This window comes from Lagenorhynchus albirostris, chromosome 5 (genome assembly GCF_949774975.1).
Source record: "Lagenorhynchus albirostris chromosome 5, mLagAlb1.1, whole genome shotgun sequence".
Classification (NCBI taxonomy): Eukaryota; Metazoa; Chordata; class Mammalia; order Artiodactyla; family Delphinidae; genus Lagenorhynchus; species Lagenorhynchus albirostris.
In genome coordinates this window covers 40,087,821-40,113,990 of record NC_083099.1, presented here as the reverse complement: position 1 = coordinate 40,113,990, position 26,170 = coordinate 40,087,821, and the positions used below count along the sequence as shown (strand labels likewise).

Below are 26,170 nucleotides of genomic sequence, written 5' to 3'. Positions count from 1 at the left end.
AGGACGTTTTTTAGTAATTAATTGGACTATAAGAAAAACCGTACAGAAAGTCTGTACCGCAAAATTATGTCCCTAAGGGATCAGGGTCCTCAGTAACAGAGAAATAAAGAAGCTCAAAAGGGTCACTGCTCAGCAACCTCTGGTAACTAAAGAGAGCAGAACACAATCTGCTATTTGTGGAAATAAGACTTCATAAAAATACCTTTCAAATATTCCCTATTACAAAAGGGAATGCCTATTAAAATGCCATTGTTTATTCTATATAAAATATCCTTTCTAATCCCCCAAAACTTTTTTTTTTGGCTTTAAGATTAAAGGCCATATCCCTAAGATACACTTTGTGAAAATTATCTCAATACAAGATCCAAAGATTTCCATTATTTACTGTCCTTACTCAAAATCACCTGCACGTACCAGATGCAATTTTCTAAACTTCATCATTGATGAGCCTATTCCAAAGCAGAATTCTTCAGCAATACAAAAGACACAGGCTAAAATAGTCCTCACAGCTATACTTTAAAATAGATATATTCAAAATATAAATAAAATAATTCTCCAGACCATTATTTTTCCTAACGACTAAACTCTAAATTAAAAGGAAAAAAAAATTGGAGGTTTTCAAACCAATGATGTGTGCAGCCCATCCGCATGACACAGTCATTTAAACTTCTCACCTGCAAAACACAATGCAATACATTATCAAAAAAGGGAGGAAAAAAACCATGAAACCCCATTATTACAAAATGAAAACCATAACCACTATAAAACATGCAGTGCCAAATACTAAGTTACACATTTTGCTGGATAATCTTTTCATTCCTCTTGATCATAAAAGTAATAGAGGATCGACTTAGAAAATTTGGATAATATAGAAACGCCAAGAAAAAAATAAACTCTTCTAACCCTACCATTCAAATGGAATTGTTAATATTGGGGATTTTTCTTTCAGCATTTTTTCTATTATATATAAGTAATGGATTTAAGAAATACACATGCCTACATACTTTTTCTTGAATAAAATTGGGATATTATATTTGCATTTTTACCTTTTGTTTACTTAACACATGGCATGTTGAGTATCTCTGACTTCAAAAATCCTTCTTAAACATGATTTTAACAACATTTGTTTATAGTAGAATTACTATGTGAAAAGGGAATTTGAGATGGCCAAGAATCAAGCCCCAGGAAACACAACCTTGCTCTACCAGATTTTAAGCTACTCAAAATTCATAAAACTTACAGTCAGGTGGTATATATTTACAAATAAATTTTTTAAATCATAAAAAATACAATGTCTAAAACACTAGAAATAACAAAAGAAATAGAATCACTACTATGCTTTAGCATGCACTCATGGAAAAAATTAATTTAACTTAAACCCCACACTAGATACTTTAATCTGTTCCAAGTGAGTCAGAGAACACATAATGGCATGTTAGTACCAGGAGAAAATAAAAGATTATCTCAACTAGTTAAGAAAAAGAAAATACGAGAAAGAATGGAAGGGTGAGCCCAGCACAGGAAGTCAGGACAAAGACCTTTCCTCCAATAAATTACAAATACTGCAGGTCTCTCTCTCCTCTCAGAAGGCAAGGTAAAGCCCAATTTGTTCCTTATCCCCTTCATTTTAACCTTTGATATCCTCCCTTTAAAATTTTTCTAACACAAAGAAAAATTATGTTACAATAGTTCTAGAGATAATTGTTGGCTCTCAAAACTTAAGAAAAAGACTAATTTCTTAAATGTCTAAACCCAATATCTTGAAATAAAATGCTACTGTTTTAAGATTTTCATAATAAAGACAAATTTTCTTTCTTTCAATACTTACTCTGCATGAGAAAGTTTTATTTCTTCCCTTTGTCTTGCAGAATAATTTAGGTTCCCACCTAAAATACAAATAAGCATTGAATCTTTTCAACACAACTATCGTAAGTAAAATTCAAACATGCACATGTGTACACACACACATACAAATGCCTTTAAGTAACAGAAGAGGCTATGGAAGGTGAGAAAGAAATAGTTTATCTCCTGGAAACTTCCCAAGGGGGAAAAAATGTTTCTTAAGAATCATTATATGATACAAATAATCACTCCTTAATGTTAGCATTTTTTAAAAAATTTTGGACTTATGTATTGCTCGAGGTTTTGTTCTTTGGGACACTGTATCAATATTCAATAATAGTGAAAATTAAGAGGCATTAAAGTAAATGACCTAAAATTATTTAAACAGCATATGTATTCATTCTTCTAAATACATGACAACCCTTAGGGCCAAGCCAGTTTAGAAAAATTAATAAAGGTAATATCAAAATTTTATACATAACAAAAAAAGCAAAAATAAATGTAGTAGATATTAGCAAATGAAAAAAATCTATAATTTCTCATTCTATATTAAACACTTTCAACCTTAAAATGCAAACTGCAGCTATAAATATGTTTACTTCTCATTTTTTAAAAATATAAGACAATAACATAGGAAGGGCTTTAGGTTATATTTTTAGAAGTCATACAAATATGACCTTCTGCTAATATAAAAAGAACATCTAAAATTTTATATTACAAAACTTAAATTGAACTGGCCAGAAAGAACATGACAATGATTTTAATATATGGGAAGGTCCAAAATACATAATTATATGCTATGAAGTAAAATGTGTTTCATCACTATGAACAGAATGTTATTACATGAAATAAAGCCTCTCCTGGATGGAGACAATCCAGAAGCCCCACAAGATGATCCACTGTGGGCTTCCCTGGTGGCGCAGAGGTTAAAAATCTGCCTGCCAATGCAGGGGACACAGGTTTGAGCCTTGGTGCAGGAAGATCCCACATGCCACAGGGCAACTACGCCCGTGTGCCACAACTACTGAGCCTGCACTCTAGAGCCCGCGAGCCACAGCTACTGAGCCTGTGTGCTGCAACTACTGAAGCCCACACACCAAGAGTCCATGCTCCACAACAAGAGAAGCCACCACAATGAGAAGCCCGCACACCACAACAAAGAGTAGCCCCCACTCGCCGCAACTAGAGAAAGCCTGCATGCAGCAGCAAAGACCCAATGCAGCCAAAAATAAATTAAATTAAATTTAAAAAAATGATGATCCACTGTGGTTTAAGAAGAAAATACCTGAACTTCTACTTACCTTGGGCACGATTCACCAAGTAGAGTAAGAGCACAGATAAAAGTGAGACTGGAAATGAAAAAAACATAAGGTCCTTAAAAACATGTACTTTTTCCCAATGATTCCTATGTAATCATAATTACAAAGTAAAGCTTAGAAAATCAAATCTTTATTAACTAGCGTTTAAAAATGAAAACACTCTTCACATTATTTTCCAAAAAGCACTAAGTTACACACCATTTTCTCCATGAGAAATATATTTTTAAAACCTGAGCCCAGGGATGGCAGGGACAGAAAAAGAGAAACTGAGACCCCTCTGCCCCCAGGAGAAGGGGCCAACCCACCCACAGATCATTTCTCTTTCCTCTCCCTTTGTAATGCTGGTAGTTCCCAGCACTTTCCCAAAACCCTGCCAGCTGCTAGACTGTTTATGTTTTTACAGAGAGCCAAATAGAAGTAATCCTTTGGGGGTTTTAGGTCTGAAAACACCATGTTCATTTTACAAATTAACCAAATATTAAAATGTGGTCATTAAACTCCCAGAAACCCAGACCAGTAAAGGCCTCAGAAAGTCAGGTAGTTGGCTTTTCACTTTAACAAGTGTGGCACACTTAACTTACTTTAATACCTCAACAAAAACCTTTTTAAATGGAGTGGTGTTTGGTTTGAGAACCAAATTTATAAGGAACCATTGACTGAGATTAAACCACACGTTGCAGCATCAAAAATAGACAAAAACACTTTCACAACCTAGTACTATGAATTCGTATATGGCCCACTATTTAAGAATATATTTTTAAAATTTGATGTGCTAATTTCTAAAATTATGAGATAATAAAATGTATTCAGGCTATTATTCATAAGCAATCATCTGCAAATACCACACCTCAAGTATAGACAGTCTTTATTCCTGTAAATGAAAATGAAGTCAGATAAAATCATTACTCGGGCTTGCCATTTTAAACACAATTTATCGAAGCATGAAAGACATCTGATATGTTATGTGAACATTTTTTTTCAGATGAACACAATGGATGTGTAAGGAGAACACAGTGGAAAAATACTGATTTATTTTTGTAGTTTCGGCAGTTTCCTAATGCTGCCTATTTTTAACCAATGAATCATTACAGGTAAAAATTAAATTACAGGACTAAGAATAAAACCAATTCAAAACAGACTAATGAATAAACAATGAGCGCTCACACCTAAGCCACACTAATGTCCACACATTCACACCAGGGACATACTCAGGACCCTTCAAATGGTTCCACTCTAAAGAGGAAAGTGCTTTTTAACAACCATAAATATTTATGAAACAGACAAGATGAGTATGGGATCTGGGTGGCCTGTTCTGTATGGCTTTTTTCACTAAGGATGTTTTTAATGTTCACTGATATTGTAACATGTATCCATACTACATTCTTTTTTCTATTATAATTAAAAATACATAACATGACATTTACCATTAAAAAAAACATAAATATTTAAAACAGAATATAGAGCAGATTCCATTCCTGCCTTTAAGAACAGGAATCTCCTGAAAAATTCCTGTGAATCTTCAGAAAACTAAAAAGTCACCAGCTGAGAAACTGATGCACAGGCTAAGAATTAGGCAAATCTGAATGATACATCTTAGGGATTTGGTTTAAAAAAGGGGAAAAAAGAACAATAACAACAAAAACCTGAAAGTATAAATGAGAACATTCTGCTGCATATTAAAAGAAACTAAATGTTGCCAGGTGGCGCACTTACAAGAAACACAGGCAATGAAGAAAACTTCTAAAAACAGATATCCCCAAGTATCCAATATCATGCCAGCAATGATGGAAATGACTGCCAACCCAAGATTCTGAATGGACTGCATGCTACAATTTAAGAAATTAAAAAAAAACAAACATTTCAATTCTAAAGTCTTCACACACAGAGTACCAATTCACTATAAATATTAGTATCTATAAACCACATACTATCAGTGTTAAGAGGGTTTTCAACCAGGAATGACCTGATTAGATTTGTTTCTTTAATCCCATGACTGTTTCCACTACTTAACTTTAGGCTCAAAAGCAAGGGAGTTTGCCTTAGCAAGTACAGTCTGAACTCAACGCCTTCCTGCGGAATGAATCCAAGGGCTAAGTGAATACCAACCAGAGATGTGGTTTCCCTGTTCGGCCTTTTGTGCTAGAGATTGGAGCTCAACTTCTCACTGAGAGGCCCTCAGATAAACGGGCAGTGGGATGGTCACGTCAGCAATGACCTCTCATGGGGTAGCTTATCTCCAGCTCTCTTGCTGGAGGCTCGGAGCATTTTTTTTGCCACAATAATAATACAAATAGATTAACTGATTGTCTGGTTATTTCCAGGTTCAGAGCTGTCCCAAAAGCCTGAAGATGACTAGATTCAGGAGACCTGGAGTTTTATAAGATAATTAAATTGACACAGCAGAGAGAGACATTATATGATCCACAGTGCAAACACTTACAAGCCATATGCAGTTCCCAGTTGATGTTCGGGAACTACAAACGCCACCATTGGCCACAATGCACAGGCAAGCAATGAGTAGGAGAGTCCCAGGAGACACTATTGAAATCAATACGGAAAAGGGTAAAGAAGTCTTATATTTACCAAAAGGTGATTTTCTTTTGATGCAGATTAGCAAGAGTGACATAATAACTAATATGTGAATATCCATGCAAATTGTGTTGCAAAATAATTAGGCTAAAAACTCATATTCAACACAAAATGGTCTTGGGCCTCTCTAACAGTATCCCTCTAGGGACAAGATACACATAACACTGTCTTAACCATTTTATATTATATGAATACATAACTGGCTGGGCCCAGGGTGCAGTCAAAGACCAAACAAGAAAATAAAGCTAATTTGCAAAATGTCTTTACCAATGTTTCAGGCAAGCTAATTTCCCAGTATTCATTAACAATTACAAATTAAGCAATCAAGGTAACATCATGCCAACAGTCCATTATCTTACTTCTGGGTCATCACCACCCAACTGGAGAGCCAAGCAGAGGACCAACAACAACCACTGCTTGATAAACATCACCTAATGCTAACTTTTTCTTCAATTAAAGAAGAAACCTTATGATTTAAATTAAAATAAGATCATTTATCAGATTGGGAACAATTAAAATAATGCCAACGTCTAACAATGGCAAGGATACTAAAAAACAAACACATTCATGTATTATTGGTAAAGCTATAAATGGGTAGAAAGTTATTAGAGGAGAGGTTTCACAGTATCTATCAAAATGTCAACTGTGCAAAATGTCAACTGTGCAACTCTGCTCTAGCATTTCTACTTCTAGGAGTCTGTCCTAGCGAATTCTAACGAAGTGCACAAATATATATGTTCAAGATATTCTTTTATTAACAGGTAAGAAATGCCAGCACTTTGGCCTATGGTCTTAAAAATGACATTCTGAAGAACAATTACAAAACTTGATGAATTCATTATTACTTTTTGACCTACTAAAAGTCAAAGACAAAAGAACGCAAAATCATGGATACTGGGTTGACACATGTTTTTGCCACCTATGATGGAATGACTTCTTTTAATGAAGTACTGAAAAATAAATGGAACTAATAAGCATTGGGCTTTTATAAGACTATTTTATTTCAAATTCTATAGCAGCATTGAGGGTACTATTATATAGGCCAAATGAAATCAAAAACATCTTATGCATTAATGATTAATATTTATATACTTTGAAAATAACTATTCTGTAGAAACTGAAATTGCCATTGTTTTTCCCACTGTCACAAGCACTACTATCAGAAGAGCTGAGCGTTGGCTTCTGATACGTGCTGTACAGAGTCCTCCCTGAAGCCCTGAGCCCCCCAGCTGTTCGCAGAGACTTTACCATAGCAATCCAAGGGTTCCACAGAGTGAAGGCCAGCATCATGTGGGAAGCAAGAGTGGTCACCACTGCACACAGAACCCAGATGATGTTCTTTCCTGTTTTATCCACCAGAAGCCCAAATATTGGGGACATGGGAGCTGATATTACATATACAATACTGCCCAGAAAATATAAAAGATATTTAATAATATATCACAGGAAAAAAAAATTAAAAATCCACAAAGTCCTAAATCCTACAATGATTAGGTAAAGCAAACCCTAGCTCATTTAATTTAACATCCTTCCAAAATGGTCAGCAGTAAATAGAAATATAAAGATATAAACAGTGGTCCAAGACTTCTTTGGTTTTCCCTTAATGCAAAGATGGCCATTCAGGATCAAGACCCAAGACAGACTTTGTTTCACACTGTAGATGTTAGTTCACATACGTCTTTTCTGTCTCTCATAACATCGGGTTATAATTAAAGACCCACAATAAGCACACAGTAAGCACTTACAGAATTAATGGAATACCTGTTAATAGCACTCGCTGCCTGGGAGGAAAATCCAAATTTCTCTGTAAAGAAAACTCTAAAATAAAAAGAGAGAGGACAAAAAACAGACACTTTAGAAAGAACTATTCTGTTTTTTAAAAATAAAGGCAAAATAAAACAGAATAAAAATAAGTTTAGTCAACTTTCCCTTCTTTATACTGTTTTCCCACCTTATTTGGTATCCATCTTCAAGCAACTGGCTAAAGGTTTAGTATTTACGTAAGTACTTCACCAACTAAATAAAATATATCGATACCTATTCTTTCCTCTTTTACGTGTACAGCAAACAACACACACAAATTTTCAGAAACCCAAATGTATTACTACAAGGAATTAATATGGCTTCTTTTCCTTAAAAGCAGTACTGGACAGGTTCTTTGCTAAATAATGCATAAGGTTCTTGTCTCAAACTGTAAAATGACAGCCTGAATTTAAAGGTTATAATTACAGAGATGCATCTCAACAAACACACTCACACTCACACACTGCTCTGTTTAAGTAGCTGCCCGTGAAAACAGAGAGAAGGTAGAAGATAAAGCAAAGAAGAATTTGATTTAAACCCTGAATTTGAGTCTGCAGAAACGCAGTCCTAACAAATGGAGATATGCCCTGTCACTACGAGCTAACGCACTGTCTCCATTCTCAATAAGAGGCTTCCTAACAAAGAAATAAAGAGGAAATGAAAAAAGAATACAAATCCAAAATCAAGCATTAAAGTAAATCAATATTATGTATCAAAAACTGTTTCAGGTATTTCTTCAAAAACCTAATACAAGTATTAAAGCAACACTAAACCTTAAGCTAAGAAAATCACTTGTGTCCCAGGATGTAAAACAATTCCTGTGAAAATATCAACCGTAACAGAGAAGCAAAATTTATACCTTAAAAAAATTACATTTATGTGACTGAATTCTCATTATAATTTAGCCAACAAAAACGGAATGCTAGAGAAGACTCACTTCCCAAGTCCAATGAAAGGGAACACAGCAACATAATAGCCGACGCAGATGATGAATATGAGCCACAGGGGGAAGGAGAAGTCCTTCACGTCAGTTAACTTGATAACTTCACCTTACAGAAGAAAGGGAAGATGCTGTCAGTGTCATTTTGCATTTCTAAGTCAAAATTATTTTTCTTTTATCATGTGATTAACCTTTGCAATTCAGTTAAAAAATACTTGTCTCAGTAAATCACTAGAACATAGTTTCTCGGATAAACTAAAAAGACAACAGAAAATGCAAAACCTAAGATTAGTATCTACCTTCTTTCTTTCTTCCAGAAACACTCATCACTTTGCAAATATACAAAGTACAATCAAGAATGTAAATTCTGCCAAAACCGCTTAAGGGGGAAAAAAAAAGTATCCAAAAATTTAGACAAATGGAAATAGATTAGGAAATAAAAGATTTAAATAAACTATATGCCCATATAAAATTAAAAAAATTTTAAAGTGGAAAAAAAAAGATTTAATAAACAAGTACTAAGCCTCACTGGGTTTACAACACTACATTAGGAATTTACCTCATTGTAAATTATCTCAAAAAGGCCATAATTCCTAAAAGCCTAACTTTTTCTTGCATTTAGACTAACCTGTTTTTCCTTGTTCTTTATGAAGGATTCGTTCTGCTCTCTGATCCAAGTACGCAAGGGCCAAGGCACAGACTAGTGAAAGAATACATGTTATACCCCCTATAATAAAAAAAAAGAGAGATTTTTAAAAGAGAACCAAAATGAAGGTTCCTAAAAGGTAGCGCATTACATTAACAGCAAAATACTTAGCAACTTAAAGGGATGGCATCTAGACACATATATGAAAAGCCTACAATTACTAAATCAGGACAGAAGGAAAGGAAGTGCATTGGGAAGCACTCAACGAACAGCAGTCGCTATTACTATTGTATATTATTTCCCGGTAGAAGGTTGGAGATTAGAGGGGAAAGACCAGAACAAACTAGTCTAGTCTTATAATCAGAATATAGACTGAAGAAAGCTGATGACCAGCTAGCAAATTAGTCCTAATTTCTTAATTCAGTCTAAGCACCAATTATTGATGGATGCTAGGGGAAACAAACCGCAAAAGCAAAGTCTGATTCTGTGATCACCTCATGTTCCCTCTGATTCCTTCCCAAGTCTGACTCTTGCTCCTACCCTGTGGCAGCCCCAAGGGCCCCAATCCTCCCACAGCACAGCCCGCTCACTCTCCTTCAGCATTACTCACTAATGCTGACGTCGTATCATTACAGTGAATCAGGATAAACAGTGAATAAAGTGTACACTTCTCAAAATTTTTAATAAAAAGAAGCTTAGTAAAGTAAATGACATCTTTAATTGGCTGACATAATAATGAAAAACGGCAAAGAGTCGGTAGACGTGGGTTCTACGTCTGGCAGTAACAAGCTGATTGATCTTGGGCAAGGAATTTAACCTCTCTGGGCTTCAATTTTCCCAAGTGTAAAATCAGAGGCTTTGATCTGATGGCACAGATCTTTTCTGGCTCTGAAATTCTCTAAAATTCTCAAATTCTCCACTGTGGAGAGAACTGGAAGGAATACTGAAGAGAATCTGAAAGTAAGAAAGAGGTTATAAGTGGCAAAGGATTTAATAGGGAGGGGGAGAAAGAAGGGGTCTCTAGACACAAGTTGCCCATCTAGGATTACCTCTCACTGTCCTCCCTTTAGGAGCCTGTACCAGGGAATACAAGGAATAAAAGATGGCACAGAACCTTCAACCCAGCACCCACAGGTCTCCCTAGGGCTCTGCAAGCAGCTCTCCACATCCTGTGGGGCTCAGTTAGACAAATTCACTGCTCAGAGAAGAAGCACAGGTGGTAAACCCAGAGAGCATCATGCGCTTCTCAGTGACCCACCCAGCAACCAGCAGAACCCAGCTTTAGCCAAGAGAACTTAGGGTCAGAAGGAGCCTATACAGTTTTAGTCCAACACCCACAGTTTTACAGAGAAGAAAACAGTTTTACAGAGAAGAGACACAGAGGTCAACTTCCTGTCCAAAATGAGCCAGGACCAGAACCTAGACTCCCGACTCCCAACTTGGTGGATTTCCCATCACATCCTATCACCTCTGACTTCTATAAAATCTAAGCTCCATAAGTGCATGAAATGAATTTGATCAAAAGGAAACAATCCTCCCTTCTGCTACAGCCTATTAATGAACACCTTAGAGGTACAAACTCCCTGACTGTTTTCAGAGTTCTCACATACACTCTCATTTGCTCATCACAACAAAACCAAAGCACAGGGACTTCCCTGGTGGTCCAGTGGTTAAGCATCCACTTTCCAATGCAAGGGACTCAGGTTCAATCCCTGGCAGGGCAACTAAGCCCGTGCGCAGCAACTACCGAGCCCGTGCGTCACAACTAAAGAGCCCACACGCTCTGGAGGCCATGTGCCACAACTACAAAGCTCATGCGCTCTGGAACCCACGTGCCATGACTAGAGAGCCCATGTGCCACAACTACTGAGCTTGCATGCTCTGGAACCCACCACTTCTAGAGAGAAGCCCACGCACCACAACTAAGACCCGATGCGGCCAAGAATAAAATAAATAAATATTTTTAAAAATCTATCCTTATTTAGAAAAAAAAAAAAAAACCTGAACACACATGGTGGTACAAGATCGTTATTTTAAGAAAGTGGAAATAAAAATACAAATGGGGTGAATGATTGCCAATATGTTCACTGTGTCTAATTAGGTCCAAGAACTAGTGAACTGTACAGGCAAAACTATAACCAAGTGATCTAAGCCCAATTCCTGTGTTCTTTCCTCCCTGTCACACCATTTCCTATGACAAGCTTTCAGGACAGATAAAAGGTGGGACTTCAGGATTCACTAACCGATAATAAGTGTGACCCCAAGGGTTGTGTGACCAGCAGAACCCAACGAAGCTTCAACCTTAGAATACAGCCATCCCATGAGGTTCATGTTTACTGTACTTCCCTGAAAGAAAAGGAAAAAAAAAAAAAAATCAACATAATTTTCATTTCTATCTGTCTTGCTCAGAAAAAAAGGATGTCAGTTAGCTTAGAGAAATAGGTTTAATAGGGTTCAGATTAAACAACAGATAATTTTTAAAAAAAACACTACAAGGAAAGAGCTAACAACCTAGGATAAAGCCACAGATAAGATTACCACACAAAAATGCCAATTTATAGAAAATGCTAGCATTCAAAACAGCACAGTACATCTAGATCTTCCTAGTAGCCTAAACAAAAATGAAACACAAGTTATAAAATTCACAGGGTACCCAAGACAAAAATAAACTTTGGCTCATAAAAAGCACAGCTTTTCCTGATCCTGACATCTGAAAAAAAAATTCATCCTCTGATCATCCTTTAGAAGACAGTAATAGTACTACCCTCATTCATTTATTCTTTCATTCAGCAGTTATTGAACCCTGATTACATGCCTGTCACTGTTCTAGTTACTGGGAATAAAATAAAGAACAGAAAAATTTCCAGCTCTCATAGAGAGCAACCCCATTTTAGTGGGGTAGAAAAGGTAAAATATACAGTATATGAAACAGCAATGAGTGCTTCTAAAAAATAAGGAAAAAAGATAAAGCATAGGGGCTTCCCTGGTGGCACAGTGGTTGAGAGTCCGCCTGCCGAGGCAGGGGACACGGGTTCGTGCCCCGGTCCGGGAAGATCCCACATGCCGCGGAGCGGCTGGGCGCGTGAGCCATGGCCGCTGAGCCTGCGCGTCCGCAGCCTGTGCTCCGCGGTGGGAGAGGCCACAACAGTGAGAGGCCCGCGTACCGCAAAAAATAAATAAATAAAAATAAAGCATAGAAGGAGAATAAAAAGGGGTTGAGACCTTGCTGAGAATGTGACTCTGGGTTAAGAACTTGAAGGAAGCTGGGAGGCTACCCGGAAGAACAGCACAGCACTCCAGGCAGAAGGAATAGCCAGGGCACAGGCCCCGAGAGGGAGGCTGCCCGGCGTGCTCAAGGCAAGGAGCGTAGAGACTAGAACAGTGTCAATGAAGAAGGGAAAGGATGAGACGAGGTCCCCAGAGAGGAACTGATGGGAAAGCTAGCTATTGGTAATAAGAACTTCTGGCTTTTACTCTGCGTGAGACGGGAAGCCATTGGGGTTCTGAGCAGAGAAGTGGCACAATCCCTTACGTTTTAAGAGACTCACTCTGGCTGCTATATCCAAAGCAGACTGTAAGTGAGGACGGTGCAGAAGCAAGGATATCGGCTGGGGGCGGCTGCAATAATGCAGGACAGAAACGATAGGTCTTGGACTGGGGAGACTGGCAGTGGGCACAGTGGGAAGTGGTCGGAACACGGACATACTCCGGTGGTAGAGCTACCAGGATTTGCCAACGGAAAATATGTGGAGAGTGTGGGGTTAGGGATGGGGGTACGGAGTGGTTCAGAGTGACATCAAAGTTTTTGCCCGAGCACCTGGAAGAACAGAGTTGCTCATAACTGAAGATGAGAAAACTTCAGCATGAGCTGGTTTGGAGGACAGTAGGTGAAACATTAAGGGCTGGGCTTTGGCTGTGTTGAGTTTGATGTGCCTACTAGACATCCAAGTGGAAATGTCAAGGAGGAAGCTGCAAATACGGGTGTGGAATTCAGCGGAAAGGCCTGGACGATATAACTTCAGGAGCAAAGACACACTATTTAAAACTTCAAAACTAGATAAGATTACCAAGGAAGTAAGCGTCAAAAGAAATGAGAGGGTGTCCAATGACCAAACCCACATTTACAGGTTGAGAAGACTGAGGTGGAACCAGCAAAAGAGGTAGAAGGAGCAGACAGAAGGGCAAGAGGAAAACTATGAGACTGTGGAGTCCTAGAAGCCAAGAGAAGAAATCAAGGAAAGGGGAGTGTCAACTGTGCTAACGCTACTGATAAGGGGACTGAGAAATAAACATGTCCTCAACCACGTTCCCACAGCAAATACAGCAGCAAATCGCATGTGGCTATTTCTCACAAAATGTTAGCCAGTGGCATTATTCAGATGCTCCTCTGAATAAGGTTATAAATGGAGAACTGCTGGAAACGTTCCTCAACATCAGCAAAAATACAAGCCCCTCAAAGACATATTGTCTCAATAACCCTTTAATTCTAAAATGCCTAACATGACCTGGCTTAGCAAGTACTCAATAAATATTTGTTGAAATAAGGAGTTTTTAAAAGTAACAAATTACAGAGGAAAATCAAAAGAGTGCTGGACTTCCAACCTCCAGCTAAGACAGGAATAATAAGAAAAGTGAAAAGTCCACTGCCTGAATGATAACAGTCCAAGGGTCTAAAATCAGACAAACTCACAGTTCAGCCGACAAAAAAATCACGGCAAGGTAAAGCCAAAACCTCTATGATCATTCTGAGTATGTGCAGGGCCAAGAGAAGCACAAAAAAGACTGAACCTCCATCTACCCCAGCAACTCTGTAATGGAGTCCTTTGGTCTCCTGCGTGCATCTCACAAGGACCCTCAATACACCAACCAGATCAGAGCCGAGCCACCCTGGCTGACGGAGAGGTGGCTGCCTGAGATCTGGCTCCTGCCACCTCCTCCTCAGGCCCCCCCACCATTCCCATAACCTCCACCCCACATCCTAGAAGCCCCTGAGATTCCGTTCTAGAAACTTAGGGCTCCTGGGGACGCAGTTGAATGGATTATAACTAGTTTGTGACCACACAGAAAAGAACGTGAAGATCGTTAGTAACCACAATGGCGTCACTGAGAATGAGTCTTGCTCAACTGCTCCTATTTCCTTCTTTTAGAAGTTATTAGATGATGAGATCCACCAGCTGCCACAGACATGTCTTGACTTGCACAAGATACATAAGGAAGTACCAGGAATGTCCTTATGGATAAAATTTAGAAAATGTGGAAAACCACACTAGTTATCAAAGAATTGCAAATTAAAATAATGTTTAGGTGTTTCCTATCAAATTGATAAAATGACTTTTTTTTTTTTTTTGCGGTACGCGGGCCTCTCACTGCTGTGGCCTCTCCCGTTGCGGAGCACAGGCTCCGGACGCGCAGGCTCAGCGGCCATGGCTCACGGGCCTAGCCACTCCGCGGCATGTGGGATCTTCCCGGACCGGGGCACGAACCCGTGTCCCCTGCATCAGCAGGCAGACTCTCAACCACTGCGCCACCAGGGAAGCCCAAAATGACTTTTTTAAAGTACTATCAAAGCTACAATAAAAAGGATCCTCTCATATCTCACAGATGGAGATGTAAACATCTCTGAGAGGAAAACGTGGAAATATGTCTCAACAGTCTTAAAAAACCCTAACAAACCCTCTGACTCAGTGATAATTCCATTCCTAGCAAGCTAGCCTCAGGAAATAATCAGAGATGCAGACAAGTTCTGGAGTGTTGCACAACAGCTCTATTTATAATACTGGAAAATTAGAAAGAGCCTACATGTACAAAAATATAGAAATGTTATATATGTATGACATATGTACGTGTTATATATTTCATAAGATGAAATATTACATTAAAATATTTCATTTGTACTGGGTTTTTTTGTATTGGATTTCTTCCCTCAAGACTATGTTCCAAGCATTTTCATGCCACTTACAGTCTTTAAAACCTTGATTTTTAATGGCAAGGATCTTTTTAAAAACCTCTATTCACAGGAGCTCATGAAGGAAAAAACCTAACAGGGTTTGGGATGGCCAAAACACCTTCCAGGTTGCATTTATAATAGCATAATGTTGTTCCCCTGCGTACCCTCTACCAGATCCCCTATCATGAAACACCACGATCACTTCCAGGTTCCAAATGCTGCTGAGGAGTACTGGCCACCTGTGATGAAGTCCAGAGAGGCGGGAGCGCCACGGTCAGGGAGCTGAAACCCATGCCACATGGCTTAGACAAGCACAGGAAATGAGCATGTCTGACCAAGACCTTCAGAGTTGTCTTCATAAGCAAAGTGCTGCTGCACAGCAGAGAAAATAAACACTCACTAGAGGGCAAAAGTCGGAACAATCACTAAAAGCTACTTGTACAGGCAGATCTCATCTCTACGGGAGACTGAGCTTCACAGAGTTAATTGCAGTAGATGAGCTGTCCCATCACACAGCGAGCTTCTAATCACTAGAAATGTGCGACCAGAACCTGGATGACCATATGTAAAGACTTTCATTGCAGGAACGCCGAAAATGGGTAAAGAAATTAGACAACAAAATCTATACGATCCATCCCCATGCTCAGGTTCTCTGAACTAACAAATGCTCAATTAGCCATTTTAGACTGTTTCCTAAGTGAAATAAGGTTAGAAATGCCTTAATTAAAGTCAGGTAAATGGGGGTTTCCCTGGTGGCACAGTGGTTGAGAATCTGCCTGCCAATGCAGGAGACTCGGGCTCAAGCCCTGGTCCGGGAAGATCCCACATGCTGCGGAGCGACTGGGCCCGTGAGCCATGGATGCTGAGCCTGCGCGTCCGGAGCCTGTGCTCCCCAACAAGGGAGGCCACGATAGTGAGAGGCCCACGCGCTGCAATGAAGAGTGGTGCCCGCTTGCCACAACTAGAGAAAGCCCTCGCACAGAAATGAAGACCCAACACAGCCAAAAATAAATAAATATATATATATATATATTTTAAAAAGGTCAGGTAAATGGTATACTATGGTCTAGAAAAATATATAAAAAATCAATACCTAACTTATACACAAACACATTTCATCCTGTAATCTTTAAGAGATAACTACAACATTCAATCTTTTGCTTCCCATTTGGCTTCATTATCTGTGTCATACTTACAATTCTAGCCATGCTAAGCTGGAGTCCAAACACCAAGTTTAATTCTTTGCCTTTAAACCAACTCACAGCATATGTATTCTGGGCAACTGCTAAGGACTCCCCACCAATCCTAGAATAAGGAAAGAAAAGTCACAGTTTTTAAAGAAATACGCCAGTTAACAAAGCAGCAGGTGTAAAATTTTGACACCCCTCCCGTCAAGAGGTGGGGTCTATGTCCCGTCCCCTGAATCTAAGTGGGCTTGTGATTGCTTCAACCAGTAGAATGTGGTGGAGGCAGGGTTGTGTGATCCCAAGGCTGGGTTATAAAAGGTGAGATCTGCCTTTCCATTCAAACATTCACACTTAGAACCCTGAGCCACCTTGTAAGAAGTCCAACTACCCTGAGTTCGCCACACTATGTGAAAGCCAAGAGAGGCCCTGTTTAGGTGCTCCAGCCAGCAGTGCCAGCCTTCAAGTCATCCCAGCTCAGGCTCCAGACACACTGTGCACACTGTACCCTGTCCAAATTCCTGACCCACAAAGCCCACAAGGTAAGGGATGTTTTACACTCAGTGTGGGTAATTTAATACACTGCAATGACAACCACGACCAGCAATAAAAGGAGTTTCAGCTACCACATCACCATCTATGCTATATAAAATGCTCATGTGGGGAGAGCGGTCCGTACTTGTGAAAACACAAAAATTCACACTTTTCAGGCCAGTACCTTCCATATTCGACATTCTCCTACTTCCCGGATTTTAATTCTCCTTCTGTAAGTTCTACACATTGACCTTTACGTAGGAGCTTCCTCTCCCCTGCATCCTAGCACTGAGTCCTCCTCATCACTGTCCTCGTCCAAAAATATCTCCCCTCTTCTACTAATCCAAATCCTATACTGATGTCAAGGCCCACTTCATCCACGAGGCCATTTCTGACCACACTTCCATCTCTGAATCCCTTTCATATGTTTATATACTTTTTTTTTCCTTCTCTCTCACTTAGAGCACTTTTGGGGGTGTGTCACCTATGTCTACATGTCGCTTGTACCTGTAAAAAGCATGAGTAAGTTATGTCATCTGCATCCCTCTGGGCAGGAAGCCCAAGGCTGAACTCAGAATGGGTTTACTGAACAGACACTGAAATTCATTAAGAGCAGTTTGTCTTCTGGTAATTTACTCCTTCAAGCCTCTTCAACACGGTTCAAAAGGACCTACACATACCCGCTAAGAAGCAGCAAAATGTCCATTAATCACCAACCTAGAAAATGATGGTCTATGCTTTTCTAAATGAGGTTTAAATCACAGTCTTCAATACTACAGAAAAGCAAAACACTTGAGAAAAATATCATTTCTGGAGAACTATTTAATATTCAAACCCTACACAGAGTTAACTATGACCCCTCAAAATTGTTGCTTACTTTAAGGGAAAATTAAGACAACCATTGAACAATCTTACAAATATAGCTAGATTTCAAGGATTTGAAGTAATTCTCCAGAAGATATAATAATATATCTTTTTGTAAATCTTTAATAAATTGACAGATGAACACTAAAACAGTAATATGTTGGGATAAGTGAAATCATGCATAACTTACCCAAACACAAACCTTCCAAATTCCATCAGCCAAAAAGCATTAAATATTCCACCCAGAGCAAAAACAACCTGTAATGTAGAATATAACGTAAGATCAAAGAAAAAGTAAATTCAAGGAATCTAAGAGAAATAAGTGACTTACGATGAAACACAACCTCTACAATGATTTTAATATTCCTTCTTAGTAAATCTGTGAAATTTAAGTATCAAGGTTCATCTGTCTCAAGGCTTAAAATGCATTACTATGCATTACGTTACACGGGCATTTGTGAGCCCTGCTTAATTAAGTCAGGCATTCACTAAACACATCTTTGCTGGTGGAATGAGACAAGAATTCAAGAGTCACTGTCACAATGAATCAATGAACGTTTTGTCTTTTCTTACCTGTCCAACGCAAACAAAGCAACTAAAAATAATGGTGCCCCATCTGTTAGAGAAAGAGAGAGAATGAAGGAAGAGTATATCACCGAGTCCTTCTTGGGTTTCTCTGACCCCTCTGCATTCCCTCCAGAGAAAGGGGTCGGCCTCTGAAGTCAGCAGCCTTCCTAGGCTGCATGGTGACCTACAGAAGTCTTGACTTCCAAGGAGATTCCAGAGGCTTTAGTGATGGCATATGCTTGTTTAAGCCATTATCATATCTTAAACACAACTTATTAAATAATCTTCAAGAAGTTCCCAGGGTTCCCATTTAAAAATGGATATTCTTTATAAAATTTTTATTGAGTTTAGGATTGACTCCAAGGAATCCTAGATTAAGTAATTTTAAGTGGTTGCAATTCTTGATAACTAAAAACTATCTTTAAAAGGAAAAATAGCAACCATGCTAATACACTTATAAATGTGCCTACTCTAGTATCCCACACTCTGAATAGCTCATTAATGTTTCCCCAGAGTAATAAAATACCAGTACCAGGAGAGTTCTTAAAGATCATATGAGTAAACCATTCTTCGGAAACTCAAATCCCTCCAAAGATCCTTGTGAAACGGTCATACCAGAGTCTCCTGAATGTTTTCTAGCACTGGAAAACTCACTGTGGTCCCAAGGCACCTCACAGCCCCACCTGTCACCCTGATCAAGCAAAGTTTCCATCATACTAAGTGGAATCTGGCTCCCTGAATTTCAAACTTATTCTGCCCCTTTAGACCAAGCAAATTAAATTTAAGTCCTCCTTTATACCCTCTTCAAAATGTTTAAAAGTTAGTCCCCAAATTTAAACACTTATAGTTTCTTCAATTCTTTTCCACCAAACGTGGTTGGAAAACCCCTCGTCATTTTGCCCTCTGCCTTCCGAAAATATTCCCAGACTACCTCCCTGCTAAAGTCTCCACTAACAGCGCACACACAATCAATCATTAGGATGAAAACTGACAGAGCTTATAATGTATGCCTTCCTCAGCTAAGAGGAGTGGCCACAAAAAGTTTGATGCCTAAAGAAAGCCAAAAGAGAAAATCTCATTAGGGCTGGGAGACGTAAACACTAACGACGTGCCAAATCCTGTCCTTCCATCTCTCTCAACCCTTATAACCACCTTGCAAGACAGGAAGTACTATCCATATTTTATCAATGAGGAAACTGAAGATCAGGAAGCTAGGAACAGCTCAAAAGAGCTAGTAAGTGACAGCAAAAGGACTCAGACTCTGGTTTGCTGATTCCAAGTGAGGGCACAATTTACCTTTAGATAACTGAGCTACCACATTCCCTGAGCAGCATTTACCTTAACTGAAATACCAACCAAGTTTCAAAAGCCAATTCCAGGGGCTTCCCTGGTGGTGCAGTGGTTAAGAATCCACCTGCAAATGCAGGGAACGTGGGTTTGATCCATGGTCGGGGAAGATCCCACATGCCGCGGAGCAACTAAGCCCGTGCGCCACAACTACTGAAGCCCACGTGCCTAGAGCCCATGCTCAGCAACAAGAGAAGCCACCGCAATGAGAAGCCCACACACCACAACGAAGAGTAGCCCCCGCTCGCCGCAACTAGAAAGCCCACGCAGCAACGAAGACCCAACGCAGCCAAAAATAAATAAATTTATTTTTTTTAAAAATTCCGGAGATATAAAAATCACACACACACAAAAACTAATGCAGATTATCACAGTCAATACACAAGTTTATTCAGTTCTTTCCAGAAATACTTAATCTAGTTCTATGTTTTCTTAATAATCGTATTTACCCATAAGTGAGATTTTTCCCAAGCTTACCGTATTCCAAATACGCGGTCTACCAAAAAGCCACCAAAGAAACACAAAACTACATTGGGCCAAGAATACCAGGCATACAGCAGCATGAATTTCGTGGTATTCACCTGCATATCCTATACGGAAAGAAAACAAAACTATTTTTTTCCAGTTAAGTTTAGCAACTAACAAATCAAAACATTCTTTCTGGAAGGGCAGGCGTTTCTTAATCATTTGCAGTTGCTAAGTGCTTTGAGACTCTCATGACATCTATGGCCGCTACCCCAGAAAAATGGTCACACCGAGGAACTTCCTGAGTGTGCAGTCATTTCAGAGGCTTCATGGAGTTCAGGATCAATCAGCTCTTCCACTACTGGGACCACTTCTGTCTGCATCTGCCTGTATCTTCTACATTTTATTCACCATGTACAACCTGCTGTGGGGTTCTATACCTACAGGAAAAAGGGCCATCTTAGCTTATCCCTTCCCTCCCCTCCACTAATTCCTATCTTCCTTCCCTTTCATTCTAGAATGTGAAGGGCCAATCTATGTATTTCTTCCTATCCAAAGGTGAAAAAACTTACAAAGGAAAAAAAAATCTAAATACACAAGAAACTGTAAATATCAAATATATTTTTATAAGGCCAGACTAAAAATACTGACACGGACAATCCTCTGGAATCAGTAGCCGCATTTTAAAAATGAAATAACAACAAAAACATATTTAAGAAAGCAAAATGCTATCCTACCAAATCATTTGTCATTCCAATGATTACACAATGAGAGAAATGCAAACAAAAAACTGCCAAAATACTTTTTGGCAATAATGTAGAAATAGCAATTACTTATCTAAGATGTGAAACGACATCAAGTCACAAGTGCTATGAATGAATTTTTTGTGGCCATTCATTCCAACTCAAGAATACTCCTTAAAAAAAAAAAAAAAAAGAATACTCCTTGCCCACACAAATTTGGTGACAATGGATATTAAAATGGATTCATTAGACAATGTTTCAGACCGGGCAACCTGAGAGCTGATGATGCCTCAACAGTATACCTGTTCCAGAGCCAACAAAAGAAACAAAGGTGAAAAGTCAACTTACCCGTTTAACCTGAGTCTGAAGGGCAGCAGGATTATCATAGCAAAAATAGCTGCCTAGAAAAAGAAAAAGCAATTTTCTTTTAAGTAGTAATACTTTCCATATAAAAGTTTCAAGCTGCAATTACTGCTCAAATGCTGATTTTAAATGTCTATACTAGGGGTTCGAAGACTGACACTGGAACCTTTTGTAGACCACTTCCTTGTCCACCAATATTCTCTAAATTGCAGCCAAATAATCCACAGAAAACATGCCAAGTTATTTACAAATTATGAGCCTGCATACACAGCAAATACTGGGAACCTGGATTAAGAAGTTAATCAACAACTGATTGTTCTTCCACATTATTTTCATCATGTTTTGTATGTCTATTGTTTTATTAGCGCCTTCATGAAACAGTTGTATTTTCCTTAAAGCTACCAAAACACACATACACTAAAAATTTCAAAAAAAAATTTCAAAAACATCCTCAGCAGTTTCCTCGTAATGTTACCTAAAGCCACCCCTCATCTTGAGAGCAGAGGAATGGAGTTTAACTATTCTGATTAAACCTGTTTTTAAAACAAGAACTCTTAATTCTACAAACAGCATACCCAAGATCAAATAATTTAGCAAATACAGTGCCAGGAATGAAGAAAAATAAAACAAGAATTCTAAAGGGTTAAATTAAAACATAATAATAACGTCTTTTGAAGGGTAAGAAAGAGAAGTGGAGAGAGGTTGGACATTCACGCACTCAGAGTTATTTTTACAGTAATAAAATCGACAGATTTTTTTATAGGCACAGGATAATGCTGCCTCCATTTCTCCACGAACTCTGTCTAGAAGTATACATTAGAAGCCACCAGTTCAAAAGAAAGAAAACTGTCATTAGAAAGGTATGACTCTGGCTTCTGAAACCCATCCAGGTAACCATAATTTACTAAAAATAAATTGCTTAAGTACGTGGTATTTTAAGTGTTTCGTGTTGTTCTTGTTTTTTGTTCCTCAACTCAGCAATTTATGATTCCTGCTTTAATCACTGTCAGGGATACCAATCTCAGGCTTTAAAGCTAATGAATGGGCACCATCTTTCCACAAAGTGAGAAGAGGGGGAACAAAAAGAGATGCAAAGAAACTAAAGCCCAAAGCATCCTGCATGCCTACTTATATATTCCAGCAGTAGCATAAAGTAATCCACCATCATGTTCCTAAATCTGTTGATTCCACCAATTCCAGCCAGCCCATGAAAAACACATTACTACTTTCATACCAAACTGATATTGACATTAGAATGTTGCTGAATAAATTAGTTGCTGAAATATAATAGAGAGATATTTTAAAAATTATCTCCAGAAACTGCTTTCAGAGTCACCAAATTTCATGACTGAAACCAAACACCACAAGTCCAATCCAGTTATGACTGCTTCACATTGGCAGAGCGGGAGTACAAGTACTCATCTACTCACTGAAGCTATCAAGACACACTCATACGTTTTACCAATGAGGGCGAGAAACATATAAATAACTGCCAACGAATTATTCAATCGAAAATTTTAAAGTATGTGTGGGGTTTCTTTGGGGGGAGGGGGCCAGTTAAATCTTTCTGAATTCCTTCTGAACAAAGTGTCATGAGAGGGTTACCAAGGGGGGAAGCGGGGAGTGGGACGAACTGGGAGCCTGGGATTGACACATATACACTACTATGAATAAAAAAGATAACTAATGAGAACCTACAGTATAGCACAGGAAACTCTACTCAATGATCTGTCGTGACCTAAACGGGAAGGAAATCTTAAAAAGAGTGGATATATGCATACGTATAACTGATTCACTTCTCTGTACGGCAGAAACGAATACAACATTGTAAAGCAACTACACTCCAATAGATTTTTTTAAAAAAAAAGGATTAAAAATAGTGTCATGAGAGAAACCCTGACGATCTAGGAATTTCTTCGTATCTGTGGCCCCAGGGCCCAAGCTGCTAGCCTTTGGGACTTCTTGGAAGCAAAGGAGTGGGACGAAACTCGCCCAGCTCAGTCCCCTGACCCCCACCTTCGGGACGCTGAATAGCTCGCAATGTCCACAGGCTTGGATGGGGTCGCGAAAGTTAAAGAAGGGAAGCCCAGGAGCTGAAGCAAGAAGCCTCCCTGAGGCCGCGTGGCACCTAGGAGCTCAGTGCAGCTCCGAGAGAAAGTCGGGAATTCCTTATTATCAACCCCACCCCACCAGGCCAGCCGGCTCACCGAAACCAAGGAAGCACATCAGCAACAGCACCAAAAGCCGGTGCGCCAGGCGACTGGGGTCGCAGAGGGCCGGCAGCGCCCCGGGGGCAGGGGGTGTAACGGGGGCGCCTCTGCCGGCCTCGTCGGGGCCGCCGGGCAGCAGCGCCCTCACTTCCTCCTCCTCCTCCTCCATCGGGCTAACGGGAGACCGAGAGACGACAGCGACTGCAACTCCGGGAGGAAGCCGCTGCCAGAGCCCAGCGAAAACAGTGCTCACGTGACCGCAGTTACTCATGTGACGCCGCGGCAGGTCAAGCAGGGTTACGGTCACGTGAGTGGGCGTGAGCACGTGGTGGGCAGGGCCGGAAGGGAAAAAGGGGAGGCGGCGACGTTCGTTTTCTTCAGCGCTGGTCTAGGCGCGGAACCCCGGCCTTCCACCGTCGACCGCGCTGTCCTCTCGTTTCTTGCCCTGCTCTCGTTGCCGTCCCCGCGCCGCTCCTTCGGAGAAAGTGCGGGCCTCCCCTCCGGCCCGACGCCAGGCGTGATCCCACCGCGAAGGAAGCGAAAACGCCCACCGCCCTTCTCGCAGCGTTGCTCTCCGCAGCCTGTTTGGCTTTTCTTCATAACACACAGTTGATTGAGCACCTTATGATGTATCAAGTTACGTGCCAGGTACTGGGAATACAAAATGGAGTGTGACAAGCTCTTGGACCTCAAAGAGTTCACGGTTTAGTTGGAGAGATCGACAGAAACTGATACTTTAAAGACCAGTTTGGTGAATGGATGAATGTAGTGAGAACAGCAGCTGAAATGAGCACTGAATTCCATAGGAATGCCTGGGAAAGGCGTTCGGGAAAGGGAGAGTAAGTGTACAGTTTAACTAGCTTTGGGGGTAGCTTGGCGGCGGGGGGTGGGTGAGGAGTGGAAACAGATTAAGTATTTCGCAGGTGAAATGGATGACGTTGTGAGTAATAGCTTATGAGGTCTGAGAGAAAGGCAGGATTTGAGAACATCTCCCAGATTTCTAGTGTGGGCTCCCCAATGTAGATCAGAATATAGGAAGAGAAGAGAGTCGGGGAGGATGCCAGAGAAGATAGATCAGTTTGGAATGTGTTGCCTTTGAGATGTCTGCACAAGAGGACTCCACTTTCCACCTCCCATGGTCTCTTCAGCTCCAAAGGAGGAGCCCCCGGTCTAATAAAGCTGACTTTTGTTAGATGACTAACAACTCCATCTTCCCAATCACAGTGGTCACTTCTCTGTCCTCATCTTACTCCACTTCTCAGCATCAGTTGATGCAGTTGACAGCCCCCTTCTCATGGCCTCCTTGACACTACACTTGCCTTGTTTTCTTCCTAGTTTACTGGGCTCTCATTTGCTATCTCATTTGTCAGCTCCTCCTCTTCTACCTGAACTCTAAATGTTCAAGGGCTCCAAAATCCAGTCCCGGGCTCTCTTCCACTCATCCAGCCCCATAGCTTTAAATATCATCACTGTTCTGTACTATCCAATAGGTAGCCATCACCACATGTGACAAGTTTATTTTCTAGGAATTCTCTTCATATCCTTTGCTTATGTTTTCAGATGAGTCATTTTATTTTCTAGGAATTCTTTTCATATCCTTTGCTTACGTTTTCAGATGAGTCGTTTGCTTTCTCTTACTGATGAAATTGGCTTTGTCAGTGATGTGAGGTAATTTCTTCTGACTATGTTTATGGTATATTTTTCCATATAGTTTTTTAGTGTAAATGGTTTTTTTTTCCAGAACTCCAGGGATTTGCTTCCCATACAAGATTTTCAGCAGCCTTAATTGGGTTTCCCACTTCCACTGTTGCATTTCTGTGATATGTTGCCCACACAGCAAATCAGAATGATCTTTTCGGTTAGTTTTGGGGTTTGGTTTGTCAAAGGGTGATGAGACAACCGTCCAACATGTGAATTAAAAAAGACAAAACTGGAGTTACTGAGTACTCTTGTAAGGGAGAGCTGTGTGGGTATGCACAGTGTCACCAAGCAGAGCAGGCCGTGGATCCTGTATAGGACTTACAGGAAGTACAGAGTTCAGAGACAGGTACATTTAGGAGGCAAAGGGTTGGGCGTCATCTGTCTAACTGCACTGGCTAATACCTCCAGTTCAGCGTTAGATAGCAGTGGAAATAGTGCACATTCTTACCTTGGACCTGGGTAAATACTAAACAAACAAAAAAGGGGGAGATGGGAACGCTCTTCCTTACAGTGGAGACCCAACTAACAAATGTAGAAGGAACGATGGAGGTAAAACATCACAATTTAGCAACCATCATTGTACTGATTCAGGCAAGAATCATCAATGTTTGCTGAAATTAGTGGGTGAAATTTTGAGGAGGGGTAAGATACATATATAGTCTCAAAGTATCTCTTCACAAGACACTTATTAATTATAAAAAGAAAAAAATAATGGAAAAACCTGGCACACACACCACCTGAACCGGGTGATCAAAGGTAATATGACCAGTACTGAGGTAAACTGACATCATGGGCTTCCTGATATTATGCACTGAAATGGACACAGCCCTCTGTAGTAGACCTACCAAAAGCTCATGCCTAAATCTAACCATGAGGAAACATCAGACAAACCCAAATCGAGGGACATTCTACAAAATAACTGCCCTGTACTCCTTAAAAAAGTCAATGTCATAAAAGACTAAGGAACTGTTCCTGATTAAAGCAGACTAACGGGGCATGACCACTGACTACAACATGTGATCCAGAATTTCTTTAGTTGTAAGAAGCATTATTGGGTCAGTTGACAAAATCCGAATAAGGCCTATGATTAGATAATTTATACTCTA

General features: G+C 39.9%; 1 protein-coding gene across 6 annotated transcripts; it reads right to left on the bottom strand.

Moving 5' to 3' along the window:
* MFSD1 (major facilitator superfamily domain containing 1) lies at positions 1-23,620 on the bottom strand. 6 transcript variants are annotated; one of them, XM_060149901.1, is made up of 16 exons: positions 23,361-23,620; positions 21,139-21,191; positions 20,060-20,172; positions 18,242-18,284; positions 17,859-17,926; positions 16,283-16,391; positions 11,383-11,485; positions 9,122-9,220; positions 8,491-8,602; positions 7,512-7,568; positions 6,999-7,155; positions 5,602-5,699; positions 4,875-4,987; positions 3,144-3,191; positions 1,829-1,886; positions 1-674 (listed from the first exon to the last, which is right to left on the bottom strand). In XM_060149901.1, the coding sequence occupies exons 1-16, from the start codon at positions 23,530-23,532 to the stop codon at positions 671-673; spliced, it is 1,407 nt and encodes a 468-aa protein (XP_060005884.1). In that variant the 5' UTR covers positions 23,533-23,620; the 3' UTR covers positions 1-670. The 6 variants fall into 6 exon arrangements, with proteins under 6 accessions (XP_060005884.1, XP_060005886.1, XP_060005887.1 ...); XM_060149903.1 differs by lacking the exon at positions 4,875-4,987; XM_060149902.1 differs by lacking the exon at positions 1-674 and having other exon boundaries at positions 1,825-1,886.
* Positions 23,621-26,170: the final 2,550 nt, after the last annotated feature.